This window comes from Oncorhynchus keta, unplaced genomic scaffold (assembly GCF_023373465.1).
Source record: "Oncorhynchus keta strain PuntledgeMale-10-30-2019 unplaced genomic scaffold, Oket_V2 Un_contig_19_pilon_pilon, whole genome shotgun sequence".
NCBI lineage: Eukaryota > Metazoa > Chordata > Actinopteri > Salmoniformes > Salmonidae > Oncorhynchus > Oncorhynchus keta.
In genome coordinates, this window is record NW_026281771.1 from 14,616 (window position 1) to 40,744 (window position 26,129).

The 26,129-nt window shown below is 41.3% G+C and overlaps 1 protein-coding gene across 3 annotated transcripts; it reads right to left on the reverse strand.

Moving 5' to 3' along the window:
- Positions 1-3,358: 3,358 nt before the first annotated feature.
- Positions 3,359-23,943, reverse strand: LOC118388032 (alpha-synuclein-like). 3 transcript variants are annotated; one of them, XM_035776890.2, is made up of 7 exons: positions 23,763-23,943; positions 22,862-23,007; positions 22,583-22,612; positions 21,161-21,303; positions 14,497-14,574; positions 5,094-5,169; positions 3,364-4,123 (listed from the first exon to the last, which is right to left on the reverse strand). In XM_035776890.2, coding segments are annotated over exons 2-7 (450 nt in total). In that variant the 5' UTR covers positions 22,983-23,007; positions 23,763-23,943; the 3' UTR covers positions 3,364-4,121. The 3 variants fall into 3 exon arrangements, with proteins under 3 accessions (XP_052360595.1, XP_035632783.1, XP_052360594.1); XM_052504635.1 differs by lacking the exon at positions 23,763-23,943 and having other exon boundaries at positions 3,359-4,123; positions 22,862-22,999; XM_052504634.1 differs by lacking the exon at positions 5,094-5,169 and having other exon boundaries at positions 3,378-4,123; positions 23,744-23,943.
- Between the last annotated feature and the right edge of the window lie 2,186 nt (positions 23,944-26,129).

Here is a 26,129-nt window from a genome sequence, read left to right on the forward strand (position 1 = left end):
TGTAAAAAAAAATAAGTGTCAATACTTGATAACCAACGCACTTCTGCATGTTGTAAAAGCATTGCATGGTTGCTGCCTATGTCATTGCATAATTTAGAAAATACATGAGAGTTCAGCGGCCTTGCTTTAACAAAGTTAACCATTTTCACTGTAATGTCCATAACATCTTTCAAGCTGTCAGGCATTCCCTTGGCAGCAAGAGCCTCTAGGTGGATGCTGCAGTGTACCCAAGTGGTGTCGGGAGCAACTGCTTGCACACGCGTGCGTTACCACTCCACTATGTCTCCCTGTCATGGCTTTTGTGCCATCAGTACAGATACCAACATGAGCAGTAGCTACGTTTGGCTACGTTAGAATTCCCGCGAGAGTAACAGTTAATGTGATTGGATGTTAATTATTTGACTAGGCTACTTGTATTTGACATTGTGTTGTTATTTCGCTGAACACTAGATTATTCAATTTTAGTTTTGGCAGTGACACGAGGCTACTCAGGCAAGAAAAACACCTCACCCACACTTATAGCCCTGTTGGAAAATATAAATGGATTGTTTGAAAGAGTGAAGGATTTTTTTTTTTAAGAATAAAAAAAAAAGAATAGATGTATTTAAATGTGAAACCAATTTGTATTTAGTGTACCCCGACGGCATTGCGCATACCCCTGGGAGTATGCGCAATGCTGTCGGGGTTACCCCAGTTTGGGAATAACTGCTCTAGGGCAATTCAGAAAGCTGATTGTGGACATTATGACTGATGAATGTGTTGTTCTGGTGCCTCTAGGGCAATTCAGAAAACTGATTGAGGATCTTATTACTGATAAATGTGTTATTTTATTATGACCATGTTTTTATTTCTGCTTGCATTTTGCATGTTGTATTTATAGTTTTATAAATCACCATCCCAAAACTAGTTAATCTATGTGAACAGAAAAGGCTTCCACTCTTTGTGTGCAGGCGATAGGTTATGTGATGTGCAAAAAAAAGCTGTTGATGGAAGTGGCCATGTGGAACGCAGGACTCGTTCATTCTGCAGAACAGCAAAGTTCTGCAAGACCTAGAGGGAGCTGTTGAGGATGGATGGCTTATTGGTTTGTTGCCTACTCTTTTGCCATTGCTAAAGCAACTTGAATTGTCCTATTGGTCCTCTTTTTGTAGCTGTTCTTACTGGTCAAACCACATGAGCGAACCTTTTGGTTGTACTTTCTGACACTAGCACCGCTATGTATTTCAGTCTCTTTTGCACCATTGTAGGCTATTTCATGGTATGGCGTTGTATATTCCCCACAGGCTTTAAAGGGATGATTCTGACCATATTATGCTTATTCGGGGGCATTTCTAAATGCAAATAGCCAAAGTCGTATTTCCACAATCGTTGGAATAAAACTGTGAAGTTGTGTTAATGCCCTTTTAGTGTTACAGCTGTTTGAAAAGACCACCTGAGACTTCAGCCTGTTTTGGTGGGATGGAGTTTTGGCCTGCCTGGTGACATCACCAGGTGGTAAATTAGTTAATAGACCAATAAGAGTTCTAAACCAATGCCATTAATAGCGAGTTTTCTCCTCCCCACTTAAGACCACTCCTAGAAAAGTCCTAGCAACATTCTTGCTTGGGAAATTGCTCTTTGCTAAGAAGCTATTTTGATTTATTGTTGACCATTTTAATTGAAAGCAATCACAGTAAGGTACTTAATTGTTACAGAGAAATGCTTTGATAGAGATAAAAACAGCTGCATTTGATTTTTAAAGAAAAATACCATTCAAAAATGTAATTTTGGTGTTTGCTTCATTAGTCCACTGTTGATGCAGTCCCAAAATGTTTTGGATGTCAGCAATCAAGTTTTCAAGATATAGAACTTTCAAAATACAGAAAGTGTCACAGTATGGTGCTTGTGATGCATTTTGGAATTTTCTTTAAGATCCTGCTGAGACAGTCGGGCGGAGTCGGTGTTGGAAAAGACTGAAGTTGGCTCTCCTGTTACATACTAATACTGTACTTTTACAATGAGCATGCAGGCAAAACATAGAAATAGAATCCCTAGAATGGCACTCCTCAATACAGCCATATTGAGTGTACCCATGAATTTCCCAGTCACATAGCCTTGTGGAGAGGTTTTAACTACACTGCTCAAAAAATAAAGGGAACACTTAAACAACACAATGTAACTCCAAGTCAATCACACTTCTGTGAAATCAAACTGTCCACTTAGGAAGCAACACTGCTTGACAATAAATTTCACATGCTGTTGTGCAAATGGAATAGACAACAGGTGGAAATTATAGTCAATTAGCAAGACACCCCAATAAAGGAGTGGTTCTGCAGGTGGGGACCACAGACCACTTCTCAGTTCCTATGCTTCCTGGCTGATGTTTTGGTCACTTTTGAATGCTGGCGGTGCTTTCACTCTAGTGGTAGCATGAGACGGAGTCTACAAGAGGCTCAGGTAGTGCAGCTCATCCAGGATGGCACATCAATGCGAGCTGTGGCAAGAAGGTTTGCTGTGTCTGTCAGCGTAGTGTCCAGAGCATGGAGGCGCTACCAGGAGACAGGCCAGTACATCAGGAGACGTGGAGGAGGCCGTAGGACGGCAACAACCCGGCAGCAGGACTGCTACCTCCGCCTTTGTGCAAGGAGGAGCACTGCCAGAGCCCTGCAAAAGGACCTCCAGCAGGCCACAAATGTGCATGTGTCTGCTCAAACGGTCAGAAACAGACTCCATGAGGGTGGTATGAGGACCCGACGTCCACAGGTGGGGGTTGTGATGACAGCCCAAAACCGTGCAGGACGTTTGGCATTTGCCAGAGAACACCAAGATTGGCAAATTAGCCACTGGCGCCCTGTGCTCTTCACAGATGAAAGCAGGTTCACACTGAGCACATGACAGACGTGACAGAGTCTGGAGACGCCGTGGAGAACGTTCTGCTGCCTGCAACATCCTCCAGCATGACCGGTTTGGCAGTGGGTCAGTCATGGTGTGGGGTGGCATTTCTTTGGGGGCCGCACAGCCCTCCATGTGCTTGCCAGAGGTAGCTTGACATGCCTTTTTTGCTGAGTTTGTATCTCGGGTGTCCAATCAAAAACCCATCTTTTGACCAATGGGTAAAAATAATGTTAATTGTGTAGATAGAAGGATGGTCCAAATGTCTCAATTATACTCCGTTCAAAAGTTATTGGAGTTATATTCTCCTTTTATCATTTTTGGGGTTTTCTCACAAAACAAATGTACATCTGTGAAATGTCAACAGACCACTGAGCGTATACCAAGCTTTTTATTTTCAAAGCCTTTTACGTTTAAGTCAGCTTGCCATGATAATTTAGCTTTTTGCAACCTGCGGAAAAACTAGTTTTAGGACGACCACCAAAAAAATGTAAAATCATCAAGTTGTTACGAGAAACTTGCTATGTCAGAGTGCGGTGCTTATTATTGGCTGTATTAGGTTAGGAAATCCGACTTCTTGGATATCATTAGTGATATGTTAGAGAAAGGCTCCACTGAACAATTCAGAACATGAATAATCATATTTGTCTTGGTTTAATTTATTTTATAACATAAGGAAGTGACATGTCATCACCAAAAAAACATGCGTTTTCCCACCCTCGGAGCAGAGTGGGCGGACACCGTCCTGTATACAGTATTTGTATTTACTTCAAAGTCCACAGACAGATAGACAGAACATAAAGGTAGTCCCTTCTGTGTCCAGGTGGCTGCCTGAGTGGGAGGGAGTTACTGAAGATGGGCGTATAGACCCCACTCAGGACTGACTGACGGAGACTCCAGGACACACACGGACGCACACACACACACACACACACACACACACACACACACACACACACACACACACACACACACACACACACACACACACACACACACACACACACACACACACACACACACTGGCGTACACCCACTAAGCATTAAGACACACCCATACACACGTTACACACACACTAATAGATACACACACAGAGTCATACACACACACATGGTACAGACTCCATTAAGGAACACAACGAGGCACAACTGGACTTGGCAGGGTGACGTGGAATGTTTTGATAGTTGATTCTGGATTGTTACAGATGAGGCACTTGACAGTGCTGTACTTCTAATAGCCATCGGAATCCTCCTGCAAGTACAGATGGGGGAGAGGTTACTTTTAGAATTATTATGAAATTATTTTCCCACTTGTATAACAACTGATAACACTAAACTCTATTACCATGTAGAAAGCAGTTACTATGTAAGTACATGTTAATACAATGTCACTACAGATATTTCACGTTTCAAGTTTTAATGTCACGTGCACAAGTACAGTGGAAAGCCTTTTTTGCAAGCTCCAAACACAACAATGCAGTAATCAATATCAACGTAGCACTAAAAATAACACAAGGTAGAACAAAAACACACAATAAATAAAAATAAGAAATAAGAAGAGCACCAGAAAGTAAGAAGCTATATGCAGGGTCAGTTCCAATACTATATTTACAATGTGCAGGAATACTGAAGTGATAGAGGTAGTCATGTATAGGTAGGTGTAAGGTGACTAGGTATCAGGATATATGATCAACAGCAGCGTACAAAACATTAGTGTAAAAAACATTAGGAACACCTTAATATTGAGTTGCACTTCCTTTTGCCCTCAGAACAGCCTCAATGTGTCGGGGCATGGACTCTATTTCTTTTTTTTTTTAAGTAACCTTTATTTAACTAGGCAAGTCAGTTAAGAACAAATTCTTATTTACTATGACGGCCTCTACAAGGTATCGCAAGCACTTTACAGGGATTCTAGCCCATGTTGACTCCAGTACTTCCCACAGTTGTGTCAAGTTGGCTGGATGTCCTTTGGGTGGTGGACCATTTTTATTGTATGTCAGTACGTGTTTGTAGAGTCAGGAAAAACGTGTGAGTGTTGGAGTGTCAGTGTGCGTGAGTGTTTAGAGTCCTGTGAGTATGCATAGAGACAATGCAAAAATGAAATACAAGGGTCACCTAATGTGTAGTTACATAGGTATTAGGGTAACTTAAGGTAAAGTATTACCCTATTTGTACATAATGTTAAAAATAAGATGAATTCACAAATCATATCATATACATACATAGTGCTGATGGATCATGATGATGGTGGATGGAACCCCAAAGGACTTCTTGTGAGGAAATGGGAACCTCACCCATCTTAACAGCAAAAATAAACAATTTAACACAAAAACCCATGTAAAACAATCTGATGAATGAAACATGTAAAAGGATGACTATCTAAAAAGGGGAGGATGTGTCACGCCCTAACCTTAGAGATCCTTATTATTCTCTGTGTTTGGTTAGGTCAGGGTGTGACTCGGGTGGGAAATTCTATGTCTTCTGTTTCTTTGTTTTTGGCCGAGTGTGGTTCCCAATCAGAGGCAGCTGTCTATCGTTGTCTCTGATTGGGGATCATACTTAGGCAGCCCTTTTCCCCATCATTAGGTTGTGGGATCTTGTTTTCCGTTTAGTTTTTGTAGCCTGACAGAATAAAGATAAAGATACGATGTACGCCTACCACGCTGTGCCTTGGTCTCCTTCCATCAACGAGAGCCGTGACAGGATGATGAGGAGTAAACCATTAACTGCTGATGCACTAACCATGCTTCTATCCAACCATTTCACATGGATGAATTTCCTGACTCGTGAAAATGTCACGACAGGTCTGACAGAAACATGAAATGCCATTACAATTTTATAAACGGATTCAGAACATTTCTTCATTCGACATGGTGGGGTCTTTTTGTGTCTGTTAAATTAATTCTGCGAGAAATCGCGGTGGAAACCGAGTGATGCGATGATATGTTGTGTGTTCCTCCCACTAAGACTCGGGAAAGCATGCAGTTTATTAGGTTACAGATTAAATAAATTATGATGAACTTTAAGGGGTGGTGAAAGTACAAGGTGATGAGCTTGATGCTCCTTTCCAATAAATATCTAGAGTCTTATTCTAGTGACGTGATGATCGAAGCTTAGCTGCCGTTTGACAAATACAAATAATATCGCCCCTATCCATATTAATCTCATAATGTAGGTAGCCTACCCGCATTGTATCTGCGAACTGTTGGATAGAGCGCATGTGCCAAGACCAGATTGGGCACATTTTCTATATAACGAAACAGTTGTTGTGGCAAAAATATCATTCGATTTTAAAATGCGATGGTATGCCATTGAACTTATTTTTTTCATTGGTATTTTTCATTCGGTACCTGGGAATCTATGCACACTACGTGACTCTCATCCCCTATGTGCACTAACGTTGCGTTATAACGCACAGCCTTTTATCCACTAAAAGTAAGTTTGATGGAAACACCACTGGTGGGAAAATGTGCATCTTTGATGAAGATTTTAGAATATTTGCATGAAAATCTGTCGCAAATTGGATGGAAACCTAGCAAATGACTCAGTTTGAGACTCTGAAATATTGATTTTATTGTCACAAAAGATCAAAGCAGGGCTCTCGAACCCTGTTCCTGGAGAGTTACCCTCCCGAAGGTTTTCGCTCTAAACCCAGCTTTATCTAACCCTTTAGTTTATCAAAGGGTGGTTACATGCTGACCACACTGCTTGCATCACGTCCATGTTATTCAATCATTGCACCCACACTGCTCGCGTGTGTCAACGAACATCTGCTTAGCTGGCGCATATACCCACGTGGGTGAAAAAAAAGATGATCTGTGGTCCACACTCCGGTCAGTTGTAATAATGCAGTAAAGTTGGTTGCCAACCACCATATAAATTCCAAAGAAGAAAAAGTAGCCTGATTGAAGGAGAAGAGGTGACGAGAAACAAATTTGGTTTACCGTTTTATCTGTGGATTAATTGTCGGAGTAGAGGACCTTGTGCATTTCAGGTAAAGAGCAACCCAATGTTTGTACACCAGGACAAATTAGCTAGCAACAGTAAGCTAGTTAGCTAAATTGCCATAAATGTTTAATGCTTTTGACCTCTCCCAAACTAATATCATTGGATCAGAGTTTGTTTTAATATTTCAACCTGCGTGTCCTGATCGCATCTGGTGTGGGTGAACAAAATCAACTTGTGTGCAATGGTGCACGCAGACGCATGCGTGCGTGCGGTTAGGTCTGCATGTCAGGGTTGGAGTGAAAACCTACAGGATGATAGCTCTCAAGGAACAGGTTTGGTGAGCCCTTGACTAGAGCCTCTGACACAGATTTCTAGAGTTGTTGTTGTTATTTACTGTAGTATTTTGGGGAAAGCGCACAGTTTAGCCTAGCTAAACATTAGGAAGGCTTCTCTTGGTTTGATGCAGTTTAAACAGGTAGTATGTATTCAGGTGAGGTGATAAATAACTAGCAATAAGTTAGTCTACCAGAGCAAGTCCTTCTACTACGGTTACAGCATTGTTGCGTGAGGTATTTAATTTGATTTCCCCCTTTATAATGATGATTGGGTCCTGCTAGTGGTAGTTTTGTGATGACTGCACAATTTCAAAGTTGTTAATAAAAACAGACATATTGGGACCCAATATCGTTTTCAATATTTTAACGTTTAAACGTTCACACTAGAGGTCTTCACGAATCCAACAGATCCTAAATTCGAACGTGTCCGTGTCCTAAATTCAGACTTTTGCCTTGGATCTGGGTCGAAACTAATATGTAATTGCCACGGATGTATGTACAGTTGAAGTCGTAAGTTTACATACACTTATGTTGAAGTCATAAAAAAAAAAAAATTCAACCACACCACACATTTTTGTTAACCTCTCTGCGCACCGAACCCGTTAGCGGGATTAAATTCGACAACATACAGTGATCGCTACATAAATAGTCATATTAAACATTCATGAAAATACAAGTGTCTCACATGGGTCGAGAGCCTAGAATATTGCTAATCCAACTGCGTTGTCAGATTTAAAAAGGATTTACTGCGAAAGAATACGATGCGATTATCTGAGAACAAAGCCCCATAAAAAAACTATTTCAACCAGCACAGGCGTAACAACATCACAAATTGTTTACCTTTGACGATCTTCCTCTGTTTGCAATCCCAATGCTCATTGTTACACAATGAATGGTCTTTTGTTTGACAAAATCCATTTTTATAGCCTAACACGAAACATTTTGTGAACCGCTTGTGTCTTGAATTCCGTCTCATTCCATTTTCGACGACACATTCAATGTAAATGCACACACTAAACGTGACTTTTCCAGTCATGTTTGGTTTCATTACAATCAACTGGTTTGTTTGTAACACAACCAAACCTGATGGGTCATTTCGCGGGACGTATTGACTGAAAGAAACCGATTTGAAGACAACAAGTAATGACATCATTGTGCACCAATGATATGACCGCTGTTTCGTTGATTGACTGTATTTTAACCCAATGGCCACTGATCGTCTTGAAATCTAGCTGGGTAGATAGCCAATGAGCTGAGGTAAACGGCAATATGTAATGTTTATGTGTTGGAAGACCAACCCATGTAGTAAACTCCGGCGTAAAGAGGTTCATTCGCCATTGAAGATTCATACCGGAAGGAGCCACGCATGTTACGCACAGCATTGTTTTGGTAAAGCACATCTTCAGCTGTTTATAAATCAATCAGTATGGCGACTAAGTCAGGGAAAGCTAAATCTAAGTCTAGATATACAGATGTACACACAATTTTAGAAGAAATTGATCGGGAAAGTGAGACAGAGATTGTTGGACGACGATTCATTTAGCGATTCCCAAATGGAGGAATATTTTTTGAACATAGAGGACATTGTTTTGGACTGGTAAGTTCTTCTCACCCTAATACCATTGTTTGAAATGAATAATATAAAATATTATTTGTGATTTTTTTTATTTTAGTAGCAATATATAAAAATGTAATGTAATGAAATGTGAGATGCGTGTGTCTGCCGCCCCACCCCACGCCCACATGAAATAGCCTATTTGAGGCTGTTGAAGGGAGGGCAGGCCCACAATAATGGCCAAAGTGAAATAGAGACGGTAGATACAGCTGGTCTGTTGTAATATAATAAAGACAGTAGATCTAGCTGGTCTGTCATAATATAATAGAGACAGTAGATCTAGCTGAAATGTCATAATATAAAATAGACAGTAGATCTAGCTGGTCTGTCATAATATAAATGAGACAGTAGATCTAGCAGGTCTATAATAATATATTAAACCTTATGTTCCCTGTACTCTATCTGTTTATTATACCTGTTGATACAGGGCTCATACAGTGGAGCAAAAAAAGTATTTAGTCAGCCACCAATTGTGCAAGTTCTCCCATTTAAAAAGATGAGAGAGGCCTGTAATTTTCATCATAGGTACACTTCAACTATGACAGGCAAAATGAGAAAAAGTTAAGAAAATCACATTTTTCAATTTTTAATTAATTATTTTGCAAATTATGGTGGAAAATAAGTATTTGGTCACCTACAAACAAGAAAGATTTCTGGCTCTCACAGACCTGTAACTTCTTCTTTAAGAGGCGCCTCTGTCCTCCACTCGTTACCTGTATTAATGGCACCTGTTTGAACTTGTTATCAGTATAGAATACACCTGTCCACAACCTCAAACAGTCACACTCCAAACACCACTATGGCCAAGACCAAAGAGCTGTCAAAGGACACCAGAAACAAAATTGTAGACATGCACCAGGCTGGGAAGACTGAATCTGCAATAGGAATGCAGCTTGGTTTGAAGAAATCAACTGTGGGAGCAATTATTAGGAAATGGAAGACATACAAGACCACTGATAATCTCCCTCGATCTGGGGCTCCACGCAAGATCTCACCCAGTGGGTTCAAAATGATCACAAGAACGGTGAGCAAAAATCCAAGAACCACACGGGGGGACCTAGTGAATGACCTGCAGAGTGCTGGGACCAAAGCAACAAAGCCTACCATCAGTAACACACTACGCCGCCAGGGACTCAAATCCTGCAGTGCCAGGCGTGTCCCCCTGCTTAAGCCAGTACATGTCCAGGCACGTCTGAAGTTTGCTATAGAGCATTCGGATGATCCAATAGAAGATTGGAAGAATGTCATATGGTCAGATGAAACCAAAATATAACTTTTTGGGAAAATCTCAACTCGTCGTGTTTGGAGGACAAAGAATGCTGAGTTGCATCCAAAGAACACCATACCTACTAAGAAGCATGGGGGTGAAAATATCATGCTTTGGGGCTGTTATTCTGCAAAGGGACCAGGACGACTGATCCGTGTAAAGGAAAGAATGAATGGGGCCATGTATCGTGAGATTTTGAGTGAAAACCTCCTTCCATCAGCAAGGGCATTGAAGATGAAACGAGGCTGGGTCTTTCAGCATGACAATGATCCCAAACACACCGCCCGGGCAACAAAGGAGTGGCTTCGTAAGAAGCATTTCAAGGTCCTGGAGTGGCCTCGCCAGTCTCCAGATCTCAACCCCATAGAAAATCTTTGGAGGGAGTTGAAAGTCCGTGTTGCCCAGCAACAGCCCCAAAACATCACTGCTCTAGAGGAGATCTGCATGGAGGAATGGGCCAAAATACCAGCAACAGTGTGTGAAAACCTTGTGTCTTACAGAAAATGTTTGACCTCTGTCATTGCCAACAAAGGGTATTTAACAAAGTATTGAGATCAACTTTTGTTATTGACCAAATACTTATTTTCCACCATAATTTGCAAATAAATTCATAAAAATCCTGCAATGTGATTCTCTGGATTTTTTTTCTCATTTTGTCTGTCATAGTTGAAGTGTACCTATGAAAATTACAGGCCTCTCTAATCTTTTAAGTGGGAGAACTTGCACAATTGGTGGCTGACAAAATACTTTTTGCCCCACTGTATGTGAAACTATTCTAACTGAACATTTTCTTTCACAGTGACACTGACTCTAAATAGGAGCCCCCAGTGCCAAGGTGTCCGTCCCCCACTGAAGCTGGTTCATCCAGCTCCTGCCACAAGTGGTATTCATCTGCCCAAATGTATTTCTGCAGGCATGGATGTGCCTCAGGGCCAAAAGGGCACAGCATGGAGGTGTCGCTGTGTTCTTTGCAAAATGAAGTCCCCCATCACGTGAACCACATGCTTGGTGACCCTCTGCTTTACAGCAGAAAGAGACTGCTATGGCACCTAGCACCAGCAGCACAATATTGTGTAGATATTGTGTAGAGGACTGAGGGTCTTCCAAATATTGAACATTTTATTTTGTAAATGTATATATTATTTTCTTCATGTTTTTTCTCAAATTTTTTTTTTTGGGGGGGGGTGTGTTAGAATACCATTTTGGTATTTTGTATATAGTTATTCCATTCAAAATGTATAACTTCACCAATTTGGCCACTTGGGTACATTTGGGCTACTTGTGTGGGACACCTGGGTGACTTCGTGATAAATGTCATGTAAGCACACTCATTTTGGAAGTTATCATTCTGAAACTTTGCACAAGTACTGTTGCCCTCTTATGTTTTTCACTGAAATTGTCCCCATCATCCTATCTGAATGTTTGTTTTGTCTTGTTCATTTTAAAGATGATGATACAACAATAAAAATGAAAAAACACATGTTTTCTTTCATTGTATTATCTAAACCAGATCTATTGTGTTATATTCTCCTCCATTCAATTCACATTTACACAAAATTCAGAGTGTTTTCTTTAAAATTAAACCAAGAATATGCATATCCTTGGTCTTGGGCCTGAGCTACAGGCAGTTAGATTTGGGTACGTCTTCGGGCAGAAATTTAACCTCTTAACAAACTATAGTTTTGGCAAGTCGGTAAGGACATCTACTTTGTGCATGACACAAGTAATTATTCCAACAATTGTTTACAGACAGATTATTTCACTTATAATTCACTGTGTCACAATTGCAGTGGGTCAGAAATGTACATACACTAAGTTGACTGTGCCTTTAAACAGCTTGGAAAATTCCAGAAAATGATGTCACGGCTTTAGAAGCTTCTGATTGGCTAATTTACATAATTTGAGTCAATTGGAGGTGTATCTGTGGATGTATTTCAAGGCCTACCTTCAAACTGAGTGCCTCTTTGCTTGACATCATGGGAAAATCAAAATAAATCAGCCAAGACCTCAGAAAAAAATGTGTAGACCTCCACAAGTCTGGTTCATCTTGGGAGCAAGCCTGAAGGTACCATGTTCTTCTGTACAAACAGTAGTACGCAAGTATAAACACCATGGGACCACGCAGCCGTCATACCGCTCAGGAAGGAGACACGTTCTGTCTCCTAGAGATGAAGGTACTTTGGTGTGAAAAGTGCAAGTCAATCCCAGAACAACAGCAAAGGACCTTGTGAAGATGCTGGAGGAAACAGGTACAAAAGTATCTATATCCACAGTAAAACGACATAACCTGAAAGAACGTTCAGCAAGGAAGAAGCCACTGCTCTAAAACCGCCATAAAAAAATCCAGACTACGGTTTGCAGCTGCACATGGGGACAAAGGTTGTACTTTTTGGAGAAATGTCCTCTGGTCTGATGAAACAAAATTAGAACTGTTTGGCCATAATGACCATCGTTATGTTTGGAGGAAATTGGGTGAGGCTTGGATGCCGAAGAACACCATCCCAACCGTGGAGCACGGGGGTGGCAGCATCATGTTGTGGGGATGCTTTGCTGCAGGAAGGACTGGTGCACTTCACAAAATAGATGACATCATGAGGTTGGAAAATTATGTGGATATATTGAAGTAACATCTCAAGACATCAGTCAGGAAGTTAAAGCTTGGTCGCAAATGGGTCTTCCAAATGGACAATGACCCCAAGCATACTTCCAAAGTTGTGGCAAATTACTTCAGGACAACAAAGTCAAGGTAATGGAGTGGCCATCACAAAGCCCTGACCTCAATCCCATAGAAAATGTGTGGGCAGACTGAAAAAGCGTGTTGGAGAAAGGAGTCCTTCAACTCTGATTCAGTTACACCAGCTCTGTCAGGAGGAATAGGCCAAAATTCACCAACTTATTGTGGGAAGCTTGTTGAAGGCTACCCAAAACGTTTGACCCAAGTTAAACAATTTAAAGGCAATGCTACCAAATACTAATTGAGTGTATGTAAACTTCTGACCCACTGGGAATGTGATGAAGGAAATACAAGCTGAAATAAATCATTCTCTCTACTCTTATTCTGACATTTCACATTCTTAAAATAAAGTGGTGATCCTAACTGACCTAAAGCAGGGAATTTTTACTTGGATTAAATGTCAGTAATTGTGAAAATCTGAGTTGAATGTATTTGGCTGAGGTGTATAGTCGTGGCCAAAAGTTTTGAGAATGACACAAATATGAATTTTCACAAAGTCTGCTACTTCAGTTTGTATGATGGCAATTTGCATATACTCCAGAATGATATGAAGAGTGATCAGATGAATTGAAATTAATTGCAAAGTCCCTCTTTGCCATGCAAATGAACTGAATCCCCCCAAAACAGCCCTGCTACAAAAGGACCAGCTGACATCTTGTTCGTTATTCTCTCGTTAACACAGGTGTGAGTGTTGACGAGGACAAGGCTGGAGATCACTCTGTCATGCTGATTGAGTTCAAATAACAGTCTGGAAGCTTCAAAAGGAGGGTGGTGCTTGGAATCATTGTTCTTCCTCTGTCAACAATGGTTACATGCAAGGAAACACGTGCCATCATCATTGATTTGCACAAAAAGGGCTTCACAGGCAAGGATATTGCTGCCAGTAAGATTGCACCTAAATCAACCATTTATCGGATCATCAAGAACTTCAAGGAGAGCGGTTCAATTATTACACTTGTGAAATGCTTGGAATTATACTTCGGTATTCCATAGTAACATCTGACAAAAATATCTAAAGACACTGAGGCAGCAAACTTTGTGGAAATTAATATTTGCGTCATTCTCAAAACCTTTGGCCACGACTGTATGTAAACTTCAGACTTCAATTGTCTATGCATACAATGCCCTGATGCATTTAGCGTTCAAATCAGGTGGACAATTATTGTTTTAGGACAGTAAAAACCAATACAACAATAGTCTATAAAGTTTTTAACATCGAAACACAATAAATTGTTGTTTTGATATTTCTTATAGGCAGTTTTAAGGACACATAAGTAACGGTGTAATTTTTGGCCAATATCACCTGTTTATTGATGTCGCTGGCAGTGCCCAGTTGGAAGTTTCTTTCTCTCTCTTTCTACTCTCGGATCTGGAAGGGTCTCTTTCATCCGAACCGTCATGGGTCTGTTTGGTTCTGTTTTCCAAAAGCCTTTTCGGAATGGGTCTGACTACCCTCGGGTCCATTCGGAACGGGTCTCAGTTTATAAATGTTATATTCATGCATATCGGGTTGGGTGGGAAAGCCATAGATCCATTTCGGGAACGTGTCTAACTTTTTGAACCCGTGAAGACCTCTTCACATCCCTATGCTCATGTGTGCCCCCAAACTTTTCCTAATCCTGACTGTTTTATCTCGATTGTTTTTAAAACAAGGTGCGCCACCATTTAAAAAAGGTTGGGAGCCACTGCTCTAGAAGATGTTGTAAGTAGTAGGTAAATATCCTACCTCTGCAGCAGTATCACCACCCTCTGGGTCCACTGTTGACTCCTTGATAGGTGAGTCTTTAGACATAGCATCTTCATCCTGCAATAATAACACACATTCACTGACCAGGTCAACAGTGGGGAAGTGTTGGAAATATCCACAGTAGACAATGACCACTTTTGTTAGTTGGTTGCTGTATACACAAAACATTAGAAACACCTGCTCTTTCCATGACATAGACTGACCAGATGAATCCAGGTGAACGCTAGTATCCCTTATTGATGTCACCTGTTAAATCCACTTCAGTCAGTGTAGATGATAGAGAGGATCAGAAACTTTTTTTTCTTCTTTTTTTTATTTAGCCTAAAATGACATACCCCAATTTAACTGCCTGTAGCTCAGGACATGAAGCAAGGATATGCATATTCTTGATACCATTTGAAAGGAAACACTGAAGTTTGAGGAAATGTGGAACTAATGTAGGAGAATATGACACATTAGATCTGGTAAAAGATAATACAAACAATTCAAAAAAAAGAATTTGTTCCATCATCTTTTGTTCCACCAAGACAAAGACCATCGTGTATTATTGCAGTTTAGGTGCAATTTAGATTTTGGCCACTAGATGGCAGCAGTGTGTGCGTGCAACATTTCAGATTGAGTCACATTTCAATACTGGACAATATTTTTTTATCAAGTCTGCCCAAATGTACCGAATTGGTCAATTGATACATTTTCAAGTAAATAATTATAGAGAAACAACAATGATATGGTAATGTAAAATGTAAGTTTACACACTCCTAGGAATGTCATACATGATGGATCAGTAGCTTACACACTAACTTTCACACATCTCGATGGCTGGGTGGGGTGTGTGTGGAGTCAGAGACAGCAGGGGTCGAAACTGTAGAACCCAGTTCCTACATTTGAATATAAAAATTGATTTTATTAAACAAAACTATGCTACATTTTCTCTCTGGGACCCTCAGGATGACAAATCAGAGCAAGATTACTGAATGTAAGTACATTATTTACCTTCAGAGTTGAATGTATCAAACCAGTTGCCATGAAAAACGTTTTTTGTTGTTGTGTACTCTCCTCAAACAATAGCATGGTATTTTGTAACTGTAATAGATACTGTAAATTGGACACTGCAGTTAGATTAACAGGAATGTAAGCTTTCTGCCCATATAAGACATGTCTATGTCCTGGGAAATCCTGTAGAGGTTAAAGAAGGCTTTTTAAGCCTTGAGACAATTGAGACATGGATTGTGTATGTGTGCCATTCAGAGGGTGAATGGGCAAGACAACATATTTAAGTACCTTTGAATGGGGTATGGTAGTAGGTGCCAAACTCACCGGTTTTAGTGTGTCAAGAACTGCATCTCTACTGGGTTTTTCACGCACAGTTTCCCATGTGTATCAAGAACGGTCCACCACCCAATGGCCATTTAGCCAACTTGACATAACTGTGGGAAGCATTGGATTCAACATGGACCAGGATCCCTGTGGAAAGCTTTCGATACCTAGTAGTGTCCATGCCTCGACGAACGGAGGCTGTTCTGATGGTGGAAGGTGTTCCTAATGTTTTGTACACTCAGTGTATTCCAAGACAAGCGTGCTAACAATTGAAGGCTGTGGGAAACAAACCTATTAGATTAAATTGCTTCTTGATCCCATGCGCTACAATACAAGGCATTTATTGGTGCTTGTCATTGTTGTGACCTTTAATAAGATACAGGCCGGTGACACATACAGCTCCACTCATCTCCTAGTGTGTGTGTGTGTGTGTGTGTGTGTGTGTGTGTGTGTGTGTGTGTGTGTGTGTGTGTGTGTGTGTGTGTGTGTGTGTGTGTGTGTGTGTGTGTGTGTGTGACATGGCTACCAGCTGACAACCTTAGAGCAATTACCATGCTCTCTTCCTCCTGTATGTGTGTGTGTGTAGGTGTGTTTTTGTGCCCTCTTCTCCTGTATGTGTAGGTGTGTGTTTGTGCCCTCTCCTCCTGCCATTCCATTTAACACCGCCCACTGCGTCTCCATCTGTTCACGCAGCACAGCCAGAAACACACACACACACACACACACACACACACACACACACACACACACACACACACACACACACACACACACACACACACACACACACACACACACACACACACACACACACACACACACACACACACACACACACACACACACACACATACACATACATAGAAAGAAGCACACCACACAGTGTCTCTCAACACCCACCGTGGCCAATAAATACTGTCTCTACTGTGCTATTTTCTATTCTGCTAATAATTTTAAGAAACCCAAACCCATGAAGCCCCATGATATAGTTATTTCAAATGATAAATAAAAACTGGAATATATTATCCAGGTAAAGTATTAACTTGTAACTATGTAATACATACATTTTTTCACTTTTAATTTAGCCTTTCCCATATGAAACATTAACAAGATTTTGATTGTGTTCCTCTTGTCTTGTGGCTCAACAACCGAACATACAACAGAACAGCATCTGTGACACGAGTGCAATGAGTCGGTCTACGGGAGCTGGTGAGGTGTGCTCTCTGTTCTGTCTTACCAGCCCAAATCCATTTACCAGCCGGAGCATCGCTGCTAGCGCTGCTAGTTGTTTGTGTGTGGGTGGATGGGTGTTCCATTCAACAAACAAACAGGCAGCAGCCTCGCTCTTCCTCCCTCGTCATCAGACACCCCATCTCTCACACTGTCTAACTAACTGATGAGAGTTGGCTGGCTGCTGTGGACAACCAGATGAAAGTAGATTGATCACTCTGCTCCCTAACCTGCTGTTCCATGCTTGCTTTAGAGAGGAGGTATGGAGAGATAAAAGTAAAGAGAGATTGCGCCTGGGTCGGAGCCCCGTAGGCAGAGAAGCTCCTTTGATGGGCTCCTTTTAAATTTGGTCGATATCAATGACACTGTAATGACTGGGGCTCAGAACTCAAGCAGGGACAGACAGGCACTAAGGCTCTGTCTAAATGAGATCAATCCAATTCTGTGCACCATCTCTGGCTTCGTTCCAAATGGCACCCTATTCCTTATATATGTAGTGCACTACTTTTGAACAGCACCCATGTAGGGAATTAGGGTGCCATTTGGGACTTAGTTTCTGTATTTCTGTGTTTCTTCTGTCAAACTCGGAGGACACGTTAAGGTGTTACACAGAGGACGGATTAGGCATTAGACAGGGTTTGGAGATAAACCGCTAGGTAGCCAATCAATGGCCACAGGAAATGCCACAATCAAACGTCTTTAAAAACAAATCAAATGGACAGGGGATCGTGTCGACACACAGGCGATTAACAGAGAAAAACAAAGATTGTAATTGGCTGAAAGATAATGCTGAAGACCTTACTCGGATTACCAGAGTGGTTCCAAGGCATTGCCTCCTGTCCAGACCAAAATATTTATTCCTTTAGCAGCAAAAATTTCCACTACTTTTATCTTATTCATCAGTAGCAATTCTGGGTGTGTGTCGGTAATTATTGTTCTGAAGTTCTTGATCTTGGAACCCAGAACCAAATCTTGTGTGAACACTGGGCACCTACTCAATTTGTTTAACATTTACGTTAACAGTCAGTCATTAAATTCTAAATCCTACATCAAATCAAATGTATTTATATAGCCCTTCGTACATCAGCTGATATCTCAAAGTGCTGTACAGAAACCCAGCCTAAAACCCCAAACAGCAAGCAATGCAGGTGTAGAAGCACGGTGGCTAGGAAAAACTCCCTAGAAAGGGCAAAACCTAGGAAGAAACCTAGAGAGGAACCAGGCTATGAGGGGTGGTCAGTCCTCTTCTAAAATCTACATACAGTAGGAGCTCCTCAACAAACCTTCAATTGAGCAGTACACTGTTCTCTTCTCTGCCCAGGGAGATTCTATTTGTTTATAACTTCCTCTCAGTAGCATAACCACACCCTAATTGTATAATCCCTCTAGAATTATGTCCCATTTAACACTTTATTAACCTCTGTGTGTGCGGATGTGTGTGTGTCATGTAACAATTTATTAATCTAGTCATAAACGAACACAGGCAAAGGAGGAAGGCAGCTAAAGTTATTGTCCTAATTAGTGAGGTTTTCTCTCTGATTGATATCGTAGATTTTTTTCTAATAATAATGCCAGTGTGTGTGTGTGTGTGTGTGTAAGGACAATATACAGATAATGAATGCAATGATTGCTGTGTACCTGTGACGTCAGCAGGGTGCTTTGGGGTGGCTAATTCACCTGGCAGATTAACACTGTTAAAGCAACAATCTGTCATTTGTTTTTCATACAAATGGCAGCCCCTCCACGTCTTTTGCTATAAAGCTGATGGATGGGGCTGGAGAAATGCAACCATTCTCAAATGCATAGATTGAGTTCAGTTCTACTAAACTCTTGAGGCAAGTTTTTTCCCTCAAGCATCAATGGGTGTTTTGTCATTCATTGAATTGACCATTTGAACAGCTGTACATATTGCAGATTGTCCCATTAATTGGAAGAACATGGAAGGGCAGACTGAAGAAACCCTGTTGCTTTGCTGTTGGTTTGATGATTAATCATCACTACTATTACAAGGCCAGCATTGCAGGCAAGCTTTACTTTAATATGTCCACGATTCTGTTTAGTTTTGTTTTGAAAGAGAGACAATCCATTTGTCATCTTCAGAGACCATCAGGGCTGCAAATTGTCTGTCTGTCTGGATCTTTCTCTGCCTTTATATAAACAGGCCTTCAGACAGACAAGTGAGAATCCATCCTGCTTTTTATGACAGAGAACTAAGAACGCCGGAGGAAGAGGATAAGAAAGGAAAAAGCAACAAGCCAGAGGACTCAAGGTCAGGCTTCATTTGACAGGGGGGGGGGGAAAGAGAAGTGAATTAGCTGTCACATATAAAATGGTTGAAAAATGCTGTGCTGAAAGGACAGCATTCAGATGGCAATAGGTTCTGATGAAATGTCGGTATCAAGACTAAAATGAATAGCAAAGGTTGCTTCTGTTCTCTCGTACAGTACATTCGGAAAGTATTCAGACCTCTTGACTTTTTGCACATTTTGTAACGTTACAGCCTTATTCTAAAATTGATAAAAATGATTATTTTTCCCTCATCAATCTACACACAACACACCACAATGACAAAGCAAAAACAGGTTTTTATAAATGTATTAAAAATTAACTACAGAAATACCTTATTTATATAAATATTCAGACCCTTTGCTATGAGAATAGAAATTGAGCTCAGGTTAATCCTGTTTCCATTGATCATCCTTGAGATTTTTCTACAACTTGATTGGAGTCCACTTGTGGTAAATTCAATTGATTGGACATGATTTTGAAAGACACACCTGTCTTTGTAAGGTCCCACAGTTGACAGTGCATGTGCAAAACCACAAGAACACAGTGGCCTCCATCATTCTTAAATGGAAGAAGTTTGAAACCATCAAGACTCTTCCTAGATCTGGCCAAATTGAGCAATTGGGGGAGTAGGGCCTTGGTCAGGGAGGTGACCAAGAACCCGATGGTCACTCTGACAGAGCACCAGTTGGGAGAACTTTCTTGAAGGACAACCATTTCTGCAGCACTCCACCAATCAGGCATTTATGGTAGAGTGACCAGATGTAAGCCACTCTTCATGACAGCTCAATTGGAGTTTCCAAAAGGCACCTAAAGACTCTGAGACCATGAGAAACGAGATTCTTTGGTCTGATTAAACCAAGATTGAACTCTTTGGCCTAAATACCAAGCGTCACGTCTGGAGGACACCTGGCACAATCCCTACGGTGAAGCATGTGGTAGCATCATGCTGTGGGGTGGTTTCAGCAGCAGGGGCTGGGATACTAGTCACGATCAAGGGAAAGATGAACGGAGCAAAATTCAAAGAGATCCTTGATGAAAACCTGCTCCAGAGCCCTCAGGACCTCAGACTGGGGTGAAGCTTCTCCTTTCAACAGGACAATGAAAGCACACGGCCAAGACAAAGCAGGAGTGGCTTCAGGACAAGTCTCTGAATGTCCTTGAGTGGCCCAGCCAGAGCCCAGACTTGAACCCATCTAACACCTCTGGAGAGACCTGAAAATTGCCGTGCAGCAACGCTCCCCATCCAACCTGACAGAGCCTGAGAGGATCTGCAGAGAAAAATGGGAGAAACACCCCAAAAACAGGTGTACCAAGCTTGTAGCCAAGAAGACTCAAGGCTGTAATTGCTGCCAAAGGTGCTTCAACAAAGTACTGAGTGAAGGGTCTGAATACATATGTAAATATGATATTGCATTTTGGTAATGATTATTTTTGCAAAAAAAACTATATATATATATATATATATATATATATATATATATATATATATATACGTTTTTTGCTTTGTCATAGCGGGGTATTGTGTGTGGGGTATTGTGTGTTGATTGAGGGGATTATTACAATAAGGCTGTAACGTAACAAAATGTGGAAAAAGTCAAGGGGTCTGAAAAGTTTCAGAATGCACTGTATATGTGTATAAGAATAAAAAGTAACCCCCACTTGTTTGTCATTCATCTCAATTTAAATGTTGTGTGAGAGAGAGGCAGAGCTAAAACCAAGAGATAGAGAGCTGTAAAGTGTTTGTGTAAGTGATGGTATCAAATATTGAACAAGGTAGGAGTATGGGTCAGGTATCTCAGGTTCTCACCTGTTTGGCTGTGTCTTTCTTGACCAATCCAGTCGCAGCAGCAATATTCCCCGCCCCCTCCACAGTCTTGTGAGCCACTGCTGTCACACCTGTTACCATGGCTCCGCCCACCTGGGAAACGCCAGACACTGTTTTACCTGCAACTACCAGGAGAGGGAGAACATATGTGGTGGTCACATCTAGATAGATTTTAACCCACTTAATCTTAACATTTCTCCAAGTTTCACCTTCGTTGTAAAGCCCTAGTTATTTTGTTGCTTTGACAGTCATTTCTGAAAAACAAGCTACCATTCCCAGTCCCCAGGTGGAATTCTGTCTGATTTAAAGAAGAAATGGTCAACTTGTTAACCCTAACCCTAATCCTATTTTATTGTGTTACTTTTTTTTATTACTTTAGTTTATTACAACGTCGTGGTTACTCCACAATACTAACCTAACTGACAGAGTGAAAAGAAGTAAGTCTGTACAGAATAAAAATATTCCAAAACATGCATCCTGTTTTTAATTAACAAGGCATTAAAGTAATACTACAAAAAATGTGGCAAAGCAATTAACTTTTTGTCCTGAATACAAAGTGTTATGTTTGGGGCAAATCCAATACAACACATTACTGAGTACCACTCTTCGAATATACCAGCAAAGTGGTGGCTGCATCATGTTATGGGTATGCTTGTTTAGGACTGGGGAGTTTTTCAGGATAAAAAAGAAATGGAATGGAGCTAAGCACAAGCAAAATCCAAGAGGAAAACCTAGTTCAGTGTGCTTTCCACCAGGCACTGGGAGATGAATTCCCCTTTCAGCAGGACAATAACCTAAAACACAAAGCCAAATCTATACTGGATTTGCTTACCAAAAAGACAGTGAATGATCCTGAGTGGCTGAGTTACAATTTTGACTTAAATTTACAGGAAAATCTATGGCAAGACTTGAGAACGGTTGTCTAGCAATGATCAGCAATCAATTTGACAGAGTTTGGAGAATTTTGAAAATAATAATGGCCAATGTTACACAATCCAGGTGTGGAAAGCTCTGTCATTCACCTATTAACTTAATCCAATGAGTATTGCACACTAAGGCAATTCCACCACGCTTGCTGATTAACCTATGGGGTCACTTGTGCAATAATCACTTCCTTTTCTGTCAACCAATAGGTATAAATCTAGGGCGTATTTGTCAACCTACCCCTTGTCTCTGACTTGATGTTGTGCAGCAACAGTCTTCCAACGACCTTCCAGCTCCCCACCACCACCAGCATAATAACCTGAAGGCCCATTATCGGAACCCCGTTCTAAGGACCATTCCTCGGAGACAAGGCCTACCCCAACTATTCAATACAATTCCATATCGTATTCTGTCTCTGCTGTAATTCAGTTAAGCCTGTACTCAACTGAGTAATGTTGGTAATGGTGACATGTAGACTACCTGTTGTGACTCCATCCTTTGTTTTGTTGCCTATGAAAAAGAACAAAAACGTGAAGGACGGGTGACAAATATTTAACATCCCATTGATGTCAATGGGACCACTGTCATTAAATAAAATGATCTCTTTACATAGTCTGATTAACCATGCTCGTACATCATTTCTAATATTCAACATCTCAACATCTCATCTCAGCAACACTTATAGCATTCGACATCTCAGCAATGATTTAAAAGCAAGTTAAAGGAAAGAGCAGGTCGGCTACAATTGTCAAGACCTACCGACAAAGATAACGCCACCTTTTGTCATCTCAGCCGCCCCAGTTACTCCCTGCTTTGTCTTCTCCGCTGCAGCCACGACCCCATCCTTGGCTTTCGAGAACCCCTTTATTAGCGCGTCCATGGTGTCCAAAATGACACAGCAACAGCTGTGGAAATGTCAAACCGGGCAGTGCAGTCAGTGCCGTGAAGAACTTCTAGAACTTCTATCTCGGTAACCGGTGGCGTTACGATGGGAAGGAGGAGGAGGTTTGGGTTTTGCAGAAATGCCACCTCCCACCATTCTCTTTCTTTTGACAGACCCGGCAGGTTAATGTCGTTTATAGACCCAGTCTGGGATCTTAATCACAGCAACTTTGTAACATATCATACGAATTGGATTCGTAACATACCATACAAATTGGATTCGTAACATATCATGAATTGGACGTAAACGTATCATACGAAATGGATGACTTCGTACACAATTGGATGAGGTATTACACACAAAACTGGGACCCGTTTAGGCTAGGGAGCACTACATTCAAAAGTACTGGCTGAAATATATACATAAGTTCTGGAGCATCACTTTAACATGTATTCCAATTCCCTTTTACATGCATGACAATGATTATGGACAACAAGAGCCAGGTATTTCTCGTTAGAAGCCTTGGTGTTTCCGACTAGGTTAAATCTAGTCTACCACACCTGTTGGCAGCACACATCACATCTGTCCTCCAGAAACGATGTCTCAAGCCTAATTTTATCATGAACAATTCCGACACCAGCTCGGTCTTACATTTTCATAGAGAAGGGAAATAATAACAATTGTAGTTTATTGAGAATAATGAATTATGAAACAAAATTGACTGGTGTTGAAAAAATGGCATTCGAATTGCTACAAACCTGTGGATTGTTTGCGCACCTGTTATTTGCCTTCCAACTTCCCCTTTCGACACTGAAATCCGTGTTGCCTTGTCTAGATTTCGCCCTGCAGGTTTGAAACCGATACTCTTCTCCGTTTCAGAAGCAGACAGAGATTGATCGTAATTCCGTGGTGCTGATGCTGGGAGAGCTCGAGATAGAATGGCTGCTTTACTGTCTGCATCCCACCACCTCGTGCGCCGCCCCACACACATCCCCTCCCCTCTCCTCTCCATTACCCATCTCATTCAATCAGTTATGGTGACAGTGGATCTTGGATGGATAACAAGCATCATGGGAGAGGATGATGAATGCTACACACTGTAATCACAAATAGCATCTGTGTCTGATCACCCACTTCCCTCCCCTTTATTTCTTCCTCCATCCCCACCCTCATAATCCTCACCCCTCCTTGTCTCCCTCCTCCACCCCTGCCCTGCCACTTCCTGTGGACCACCCTGGGGGCCCAGTCGGAGTCCCTCTCTCTCCACCCTCACTTTTTTTCTGTCTCTCCTTGTCTCACTCACTCACTCACTCACTCACTCACTCACTCACTCACTCACTCACTCACTCACTCACTCACTCGTGTAACTCAGTTGTGCTATGGACGTTTTCCAACAGAAGATGTGTTTGTGGTACAGTAACTACATTCACCTTGGGCTACTTTACCTGATCTGGGTAAGGACCTGACAATTGCCAAAGATGTCAGCCACCCCAGCCATGGGCTGTTCACTCCGCTACCCCTGGAAAATGGCACCGGTGCATCAGCTCGGACAAACAGGCTCAGAGACAGCTTCTATCTCCAAGCAATGAGACTGTTGAACAGCTAAGTGATGGCTGCTCAACCTCCATTCTGCACCGACTCTAACTGTACTGAGTCACAGGTTTCTAACCACACACTCACACACACTTACACTGACACTTTTGCATTAAACGTCACTCAGAAACACTGCTGTCCAGTCACTTTTATACATGCCTTCATGTACATATTGTATCTACCTCTACTACCACTTAATCCCTGCACATTGATATGATACTGGTACTGGCCTTGTATGTGTCATTAATTATTGTGTTTTTATTTTCTAATTAGTTTTCATTTGAGCATATCTCTCTTTAAGACCCTATTCTGGACTTTCTATTTTCTTTCCTTTGACATTGACACTGCACTGTTGAGGAAGAGCTTGAACGCAAAATTGTACCTGTATCGTTTACCCCTGTTTGCATTCTGTGCATGTGACAAATACACTTGGATTTGACCGTGGTGTTTCTCATAATTATAGGAATGGTTGCCAAATGGCATTCTATAACATGCACGACAATGACTGTGAAGACACTTTGTTAGAAATGCAAATGAAATAATACTTATCACAAAGCAGCAGCAGCAACAGCAGACATGGTGGCAGCGTGCTGGATCAATCTCATAAGCAGCCAGGGGCTCCAAGGACTGTTGTGAGCATCTGCAGGACTATCACATCAATCTGTCTAAGCTTCAGTAGTAGGAGGGTGGATGGGCAAACTGGGCATTCGGTTAGCCACCATCATAGCTCAGCACAAAGCTTGTGGACATCATCTTCTCGGTCCACACTACAAATATAGTAGGAGGATAGGAAGACGTGAATTAAGATAGAATAGGGTGTTTTTAGTAAAGTTGTGCACTTTGTGCTCCCAAACTTTACACCGGATTCACCGCAAAGTCCCAGGCCATCTGACTATACATCATTCAGTATCTCCTCTTGTCTTCCCTCCATGCCTCCCTCCCAGCATTGTTTACATCGTATAAGACCAAACTCTCTAGATAATGCTACAAACACTTGGGAAAAAGCCTATGGAAAATGTCCTGTATATTGTCTTCTAACTCCCAACCTTTATGTTGCATCACAGAGAATATAGAATGCGTCCCAAATGGCACTTTATTCTCTATATAGTTTGACTAGGGCTCTATGCACTACGCAAGGAATAGGTTTGGGACACAACCATTTGGGACACAGCCATAGAGATTTGTTTCTGTGGAATAAGAAATGAAAAAACCTAATACATTCCACTCTAATAACAATTAAACAGGCACTTGTATTCCTAGCCTGATTCCAAAGACGTAATTGTGATGTTTAGACATTCTTTCCTGAGCTTAGTTGCAAGAGCGATCCTCTGTGTCTGTTTAACAGAAGTGCTTCTTTGTTGACAAACGTGAATTTCAGAGGAAATTGGCATTTCTTCATTTCCATCACCCATGGGAACTATTGGAGGACCATAACTAGGGCTGATTTGAGAAGACGTGTCTGTGTGTGTGTGTGTGTGTGTGTGTGTGTGTGTGTGTGTGTGTGTGTGTGTGTGTGTGTGTGTGTGTGTGTGTGTGTGTGTGTGTGTGTGT